General features: G+C 35.6%; 1 protein-coding gene across 1 annotated transcript in view; it reads left to right on the top strand.

Annotated features, from left to right (window-relative positions):
- The first annotated feature begins 429 nt into the window (after positions 1-429).
- CHM (CHM Rab escort protein) overlaps positions 430-8,946 on the top strand; it is a 193,235-nt gene continuing 184,718 nt past the window's right edge. Inside the window, exon 1 of the mRNA XM_029240204.1 lies at positions 430-513. Coding sequence (XP_029096037.1) covers positions 430-513 — 84 coding nt within the window. The remainder of the gene's footprint in view (positions 514-8,946) is intronic.

Genomic DNA, 8,946 nt, shown 5'->3' with positions numbered 1-8,946 from the left:
TCTCTAAAAGAGAATAAATCTCACAGAGCTGTGTTGAGGATTCAATGGAATAATTCTGTAAAATGCTTAGTAAGTGCTCAGAAAACATAGTTGATTTTTATAGCCCATAATACCATACTGAGGTGCTTTTATCATCACTACTGTTACGTGAATGCTTCCAAGGAAAGGCTCATAGTTTTCATGGAGAGCAGTGGAAAGATTCAGGTGTCTGAGTCATCTTCCTCCTCTTCCCATTGGCCGTTTGGTGGGAAAGACCTTTGTGTGTCTGTTACCACTATTTCTATCAGACTTAACTGACGGTTTTCTTTCCTTTTTTTTTTCTTTTCTTTTACTCTGTTTTGTTCACCAGCTTGCATTATTTGTCATTTGTTTTGAACAGATTTGTCTTGTTTGAGGCATAGTATGAAACTCTTCCTTGTCAGTGTAAGAATGCTGAAGGAGCTAAAGAGAGCTTACAGGTTTTGCTGTTCTGAAAAATGCTTTGCAATTCTTCAGGCATTTATTCATGGAAAAGTATGTCTTTTCTGCGCTCAATACCTCGAAAAGTAAAGGGAATTATATAACTCTGGAGAAGACTCTCTGGAGAGGCTTATGCTTCCCTGTAAATCATAAGTTTGCGCCAGTCCCTCAGAGAGAGGCGCATCTGTTACCAGAGTTCTCTCCGCAGCATCATTTTCATCTCCCATGCCTCACGTCATTTTCTCATTTTCTCCAGTATCCTCATGATGTTTTGGAGAACTCAAGCTACAGCAATTAAAATCAAACATGGCTGCTCACCATCACATTCTTATGTTTCACATAAAATCCCAATGCACAGAAACAATTATAATTCCATGTAATTGAACTGTTACTCATGCTAAATCATCTGCTATTCCGTTTCACTACAGTCTTTACACTGAAAAGTTAGGCTGTGCCTGCTGTGTATGTAAATGGTTTAAAAAGTAAAATAGTCTAAAAATCATCAGTTCCCAGTTTATATTAATATGTATATTACAAAACTACATATATATATATACACATATATGTCAATATATACACATGTATGTATTATGTATATATGCTAGAGAGATTGGAAACATTTTGGGGATATTTAGTTGTGACCAACAAAATAGGGATACTTTGAAAGATTGATTTATTCTTTTTTGCTTTTCTAATAATCTTATTAAAGGGCAGTGTAAAAAGAGATGATAATTTATCACAGATACTGATTTCTCCAAGTGTGATTATGAGAGCTATCATGTTATCATAATGGGGCTATTTAAAAAATAGTTTGAAAATAGGTGAAGAGACCAGGGGCAGCTTTTCGCCAGGGTAGTGCTTCACATGAGTGTTTGATCTCATATTAGATTTTACCAAGAGTTTAAGTGGGTAATGTCATACCGCTTGACTGATTTGGTTTATATCACATTTACAAAAGTACCAACATCTGCGTTTTCTCCCGAGTAGTGTTCATACATATCTTTTTTGTCCAGCCTAGTGTTGATGTTGAGTTACAATGGCTTGGTTTATGGCAGTTTTAGTCATGTTGTATTGCTTTCAACTGTTTTGGATCATGTATCTGTGATCTGAATTTGCACATTGGTTAAACTGCTTTTCTGTATATGCATTTAAAATAATTATGGAAAAGTTTGCACAAGCTAAAGTACAGACAAAGAAGGTTTTACATACAGATAGCAGGCACATTAGGAAGATGCTGAGTTGTGTTCTAATCCTTAGTTTTCTATGTTACTTTGGCATGAGCTATCTAGGCCAAATAGAGGACATAGAATTAAATTTAGTATGTACAATACACTGTTAAATATATGAAATTATTTCTGGCATTTATTATGCTGAATCCAATGCTAAGCCCTTAAAATGCATTATCTCATCTGATTCTCACAGTAACCTTGTCGTGTTAGATGCTTATTGTTATCTCCATTTTACAAATGTGGAACCTAAGGCTTAGTTAAGTTTGACCGAGGTCAAACTGTTAAGACTGGAGTTGCTCTGGCTAGGTATTAGATTGAGCTGGTTGGATTCTTCCATGTGAAAAAATACCTTATACTCTCAAGATTAGATTATTGTGTTCTAGCTTAGCAGTTGACAGTTGCTTCATTTTGGGGAGTTACCATTGTTGACATTAAAATCCTGATTCCAGCACAGCCTTGTGGTGTTAACTCATTATTGACAGCATCATGACATCTGTCAACTCGCAGACCTTTTGATGAAGGTGAACTGAATGACTTGGTTGTGTTTATCCCTTAAAACTGAAAAAACAGAATCAGCCACTAAAGTAATGGCTAGAAATGGGATCAGAAAATACAGTCATATTTCAAGTGATAATCTGTTTCCCTAGGAATTATTCACTGATTACAAGATACGTAATTTCCCACAGAAATAAAACCATTGTTAAAAGTCAGCTATAGGCTATTTGTGCATGTGAGAGGGTTTGCCATTTTGTCTTTTTAAAAAAATTTTTTTTTTAGTTTTATGCACTTATAAATTGAATTTTCAAGATCAAGTATGAGACTCATTGTTCTGTTTATGAAGCTTTTCTTTTTTTAATTGACTCTTCTTTTGGTTCCTATAATTGTCAACAATTGTCAGCACTTGCAATGGATGCATCTTAATTGACAGAGTAGATGTGGTATCTTTTCCCTCCAAGAGCCGTGTCATTAACAAATAATATTAATAACTAACACTTTTACGAATATACTTCCAGACCTGTGTGTATAGATGTGTGTATGCTATTCTGTTTTTCGCTTCACAGTATGTTATGAACATCATTCCATGTTAATCAAATCTTCTTCCTCAGTGTCTTTTTAAAAACCTTTTCATTTGGAGATAATTCGACTCACATGCAGTTGTAAGAAGTAATATAGGAAGATCCTGTATATGTTCACCCAGCTTCCCCCAGTGGTAAGTAAGATCTTGCATAACTACATGTAGCATAACCAGGTAATTGACCTTACCCAGTGACCTTATTCAGATGTCACCAGTTTTACATGTACTTGTGTGTGTTTAGTTCTGTACAGTTTTATCACGTGAAGATTGGTGTCACATCCAGATACAAAACAGTTTCATGATACCTTTTTATATCCATGGACACCTCCCTCCTACCTACATCCCTAAACCCTGGCAACCCCTAATCTGTTCTTCATCTTTACGATTATGTCATTTCCAAAAGTTTATTAAATGTCATATTAAGTAGATGCTTAGTAAATATTATTTTCTATAAATGTCCTGTCATTTATTTAAATTAGCAACTTTTGTTGGACATTTAAGGTTTTCAGTTTTTCACTTTCATAAACTAAGGCTGTGATGAACATGGTGTGCCTAAATCTTTTGTACGTATTTAATTATTTCCTTAGGATAAATACCTAGAACTGTAACTGTTAAATTGAATTATAGAGGTGGTTACGTAAAGCTTTTGATTTGTATTGATGAATTGCCTTAAGGAAAGTTTGCCAGTCTAATCTCACCAGCGGAGTATGAGAATGCTTATTTTCCCATAGTCTTTCAACATTGTCTATGAATGTCTAATTCTTAATTACTGTCAACATCATAGCCAAAAAAAAATTTCCTTGTTTGCATTTACATTTTCAAATCATAAGTGAGGTTGACTATTTAATAGGTATATTGGTCAATTATGTTTCTTTTGGAAATTATCCTTACCCATGTTTCTATTGTGCCGTTTTTTCTTTTCAACATGTAATAATTCTTTATATACTAAAGACTTTAAATCTTTGTCATGTATTTTGTAAATTTGCCTTCTATTTTTATGGTGGTTTCTCATGTATGAAACTTGATAATTTTCACATAGTGAAATCTATCAAATGTTTTTTTCTTTTATGGTTACTGCCTTTGGAGATATGCATAGAAAGCCTTCCCCTCCAAAATTAAGTAAATATTGACGCTTAGTTTCTTTTTTAATATTTTATTTTTTACATTTAAATTTTAATTCACCTTAAATGTACTTTGTTGTAGAATATGAGGGTATTTTCCTTCTAAATCATTAGCTGGTTATTCTAACACCATCGATCTATTCTTTCTCCACTGAATTGAAATACTTCCTTTATTTTTTTTTTATTATATGATCAGTTTTTGGACTTTCTGCCAGTAATCTGGGTGTCTCTTTGAGTGTAGTCGGAACTATAAAGTGGGAATAGACTGGGTCATCTGATCTGTAGAGAAATGATAACTTTCCCTCTTTGAAATCTCAAGAAACACAAGGCAATGTTTGAATATATAAAAAATTATGGCATCTACTCTGAAAAATAGCAAACTAAAAGAAAAAGGAAAACAGAGTAGGAGTATTTGCAACTCATAACAAAGAACTAATTACATAAAAATAATACCTTCAAATTTATATGAAAAATGTCAAGATCTCTACAGGTAAATGGGCAGAGAGTGTAAACAGACAAGAGAGGTTACAAATAGTCAACAAACTTCAGGGAAAATATTTTTTTCTGATTAATAGTCAAGTGCAAAATAACCTGATAATTAAAAACAGTAAATTAAGGGAGTAATCACTAATTGTTGATGAAGTTGTATTCAGTTGAAATGCTGATGGTATTATAAATTGGGACAACACTTTGGCAGAGTAACAGTTCGTACTAAGAATTGTGAATATGTTCATTCCCTTAGATTCAGTAACTCCAGATCTGAGAATTTATTGTGAGAAAAATCATTCAATAGAGGTAAAAAGATACAAGGGTGACAACATCTATTTTAAAGCTGCTTATCATAGTAAAGTTTGGAAATAATGTTGTATGTCGAAGAGCCCCGATGTCTCAAAGGATTCTGGTGGACTGATGGAGTAGGCAGTTTTACAGTGTGGCCTAGGATATTTTTTATTACAGAATATCATACATACAAATGAAATATATGTGTGTGTATGTATACATATTTTTAATTTCTTTCTTTCAGTGAACAATAACAAAGTGAGTGGCACGTATGTATGACCCACCTAAAGAAAAAGAACACTACCAGAATATTACCAGTACCTTAGGAGCTCCCTGGGTGCACCACCATCCATCTCCCCTTCCTTTCCCACAGCTGTAACCATTATGGTAAACTGCTTTAATTGTCCTCTTGTTTTTTTAAAGTGTTTTTTTTATCACGTGTATATCACCAAACCATATGTTGTTAGTTTTTCCTGTTTTTGACACTTGTCTAACTTTTGGAATTCTACTCTATGTATTCTTTCTGTGACTTGCTTTCCTTGGTCAGTGTTATGCTTGTGAGATTCATCTGTACAGATACATATAGCGGTAATTCCCCCACATACTCCCACATACACACACACACACACACACACACACACACTCACACACTGCTATTATATAGTATTCTAGGCTTGCAAATCTTCAACTTCAGTAGGTTATGCATATTCACCAAAATAATTGTATTTATTTGCCCTTTGGTTTTCAGCTTTTCAAGGCCCCTGCCTCCCTCAGGAAATGTATAATGTCATAAACACACATTCACGACAAAATAAGACCGTTAGGTACACGTCATTCTGCAACTTTTTCAGTCAATAATTCTCACCTTTCTTTCCATTCCAGGACTGTTTTATCCCATGTAGCATCCCAGTACTGTTTAGTAGTATCCCAGTACTGTTTTATCCCATTGCTTTACAATGGTGTGTTAGTTTCTGCTTTATACCAAAGTGAATCAGTTATACATATACATATGTTCCCATATCTCTTCCCTCTTGCGTCTCCTTCCGTCCCACCCTCCATATCCCACTCCTCTAGGTGGTAACAAAGCACCGAGCTGATCTCACTGTGCTTTGCGCCTACTTCCCACTAGCTATCTATTTTACGTTTGGTAGTGTATGTCTATTGCCACTCCCTTACTTTGTCATGGCTTACCTTTCCCCATCCCCATATCCTCAAGTCCATTCTTTAGTAGGTCTGTGGATTCATTCCTGTGTTAACCCTAGGTTATTCATGACATTTTTTCCCTTAAATTCCATACGTATGTGTTAGCATAAGGTATTTGTCTTTCTCTTTCTGACTTACTTCACTCTGTATGACAGACTCTAGGTCCATCCACCTTATTACAAATAGCTCAATTTCGTTTCTTTTTATGGCTGAGTAATATTCCACTGTATATATGTGCCACATTTTCTTTTTCCGTTCATCCAATGATGGACCCTTAAGGTGTTTCCATCTCCTGGCTACTGTAAATAGAGCTGCAATGAATATTTTGGTACATAACGCTTTTTTTTTTTAACATCTTTATTTGGGTATAATTGCTTTAAAATGGTGTGTTAGCTTCCGCCTTATAACAAAGTGAATCAGTTATACATATATTCCCATATCTCTTCCCACTTGTGTCTCCCTCCCTCCCACCCTCCCTATCCCACCCCTCCAGGCGGGCACAAAGCACTGAGCTGATCACCCTGTGCTATGCAGCTGCTTCCCACTAGCTATCTATCTTACGTTTGGTAGTGTATATATGTCCATGCCTCTCTCTCGCTTTGTCACAGCTCACACTTCTCCCTCCCCATACCCACAAGTCCATTCTCTAGTAGGTCTATGGCTTTATTCCTGCCTTACCCCTAGGTTCTTCATGACATTTTTTTTTCTTAAATTCCATATATATGTGTTAGCATACGGTATTTGTCTTTCTCTTTCTGACTTACTTCACTCTGTATGACAGACTCTAGGTCTATCCACCTCATTACAAATAGCTCAATTTTGTTTATTTTTATGGCTGAGTAATATTCCATTGTATATATGTGCCACATCTTCTTTATCCATTCATCCGAAGATGGGCACTTAGGTTGTTTCCATCTCCGGGCTATTGTAAATAGAGCTGCAATGAACATTTTGGTACATGACTCTTTTTGAATTTTGGTTTTCTCAGGGTATATGCCCAGTAGTGGGATTGCTGGGTCGTATGGTAGTTCTATTTGTAGTTTTTTAAGGAACCTCCATACTGTTCTCCATGGTGGCTGTACCAATTCACATTCCTACCAGCAGTGCAAGAGTGTTCCCTTTTCTCCACACCCTCTCCAGCATTTATTGCTTCTAGATTTTTTGATGATGGCCATTCTGACTGGTGTGAGATGATATCTCATTGTAGGTTTGATTTGCATTTCTCTAATGATTAATGATGTTGAGCATTCTTTCATGTGTTTGTTGGCAATCTGTATATCTTCTTTGGAGAAATGTCTATTTAGGTCTTCTGCCCATTTTTGGATTGGGTTGTTTGTTTTTTTGTTATTGAGCTGCATGAGCTGCTTGTAAATTTTGGAAATTAATCCATTGTCAGTTGCATCATTTGCAAATATTTTCTTCCATTCTGAGGGTTGTCTTTTGGTCTTGTTTATGGTTTCCTTTGCTGTGGAAAAGCTTTGAAGTTTCATTAGGTCCCATTTGTTTATTTTTGTTTTTATTACCATTTCTCTAGGAGGTGCGTCAAAAAGGATCTTGCTGTGATTTATGTCATAGAGTGTTCTGCCTATGTTTCCCTATAAGAGTTTGATAGTTTCTGGCCTTACATTTAGGTCTTTAATCTATTTTGAGCTTATTTTTGTGTATGGTGTTAGGGAGTGTTCTAATTTCATACTTTTACATGTACCTGTCCAGTTTTCCCAGCACCACTTATTGAAGAGGCTGTCCTTTCTCCACTGTACATTCCTGCTTCCTTTATCAAAGATAAGGTGACCCTATGTGCATGGGTTTATCTCTGAGCATTCTATCCTGTTCTATTCATCTATATTTCTGTTTTTGTGCCAGCACCATACTGTCCTGATTACTGTAGCTTTGTAGTATAGTCTGAAGTCAGGGAGCCTAATTCCTCCAGCTCCGTTTTTCGTTCTCAAGATTGCTTTGGCTATTCGGAGTCCTTTGTGTTTCCATACAAATTGTGAAATTTTTTGTTCTAGTTCTGTGAAAAATGCCAGGGGTAGTTTGATAGGGATTGCATTGAATCTGTAGATTGCTTTGGGTAGTAGAGTCATTTTCACAATGTTGATTCTTCAATCCAAGTATACGGTATATCTCTCCATCTATTTGTATCATCTTTAATTTCTTTCATCAGTGTCTTATAATTTTCTGCATACAGGTCTTTTGTCTCCTTAGATAGGTTTATTCCTAGATATTTTATTCTTTTTGTTGCAGTGGTAAATGGGAGTGTTTTCTTGATTTCACTTTCAGATATTTCATCATTAGTATATAGGAATGCCAGAGATTTCTGTGCATTAATTTTGTATCCTGTTACTTTACCAAATTCATTGATTAGCTCTAGTAGTTTTCTGGTAGCATCTTTAGGATTCTCTGTGTATAGTATCATGTCATCTGCAAACAGTGACAGCTTTACTTCTTCTTTTCCGATTTGGATTCCTTTTATTTCCGTTTCTTCTCTGATTGCTGTGGCTAAAACTTCCAAAACTATGTTGAATAAGAGTGGTGAGAGTGGGCAACCTTGTCTTGTTCCTGACCTTAGTGGAAATGCTTTCAGTTTTTCACCATTGAGGATGATGTTTGCTGTGGGCTTGTCATATATGGCCTTTATTATGTTGAGGAAAGTTCCCTCTATGCCGACTTTCTGCAGGGTTTTTATCATAAATCGGTGTTGAATTTTGTCAAAAGCTTTCTCTGCATGTATTGAGATGATCATATGGTTTTTTTCCTTCAGTTTGTTAATATGGTTTATCACATTGATTGATTTGCATATATTGAAGAATCCTTGCATTCCTGGAATAAACCCCACTTGATCATGGTGTATGATCCTTTTAATGTGCTGTTGGATTCTGTTTGCTAGTATTTTGTTGAGGATTTTTGCATCTATGTTCATCAGTGATATTGGCCTGTAGTTTTCTTTCTTTGTCACATCCTTGTCTGGTTTTGGTATCAAGGTGATGGTGACCTCGTAGAAGGAATTTGGGAGTGTTCCTCCCTCTGCTATATTTTGGAAGAGTTTGAGAAGGATAGGTGTTAGCTCTTCTCTAAA

Source organism: Monodon monoceros, unplaced genomic scaffold (genome assembly GCF_005190385.1).
Source record: "Monodon monoceros isolate NGI ecotype Baffin Bay Population unplaced genomic scaffold, NGI_Narwhal_1 Super_Scaffold_22, whole genome shotgun sequence".
In the NCBI taxonomy this organism is placed as follows: Eukaryota; Metazoa; Chordata; class Mammalia; order Artiodactyla; family Monodontidae; genus Monodon; species Monodon monoceros.
The sequence above is the reverse complement of the archived record's forward strand: the minus strand, read 5'-3'. Positions and strand labels throughout refer to the sequence as shown.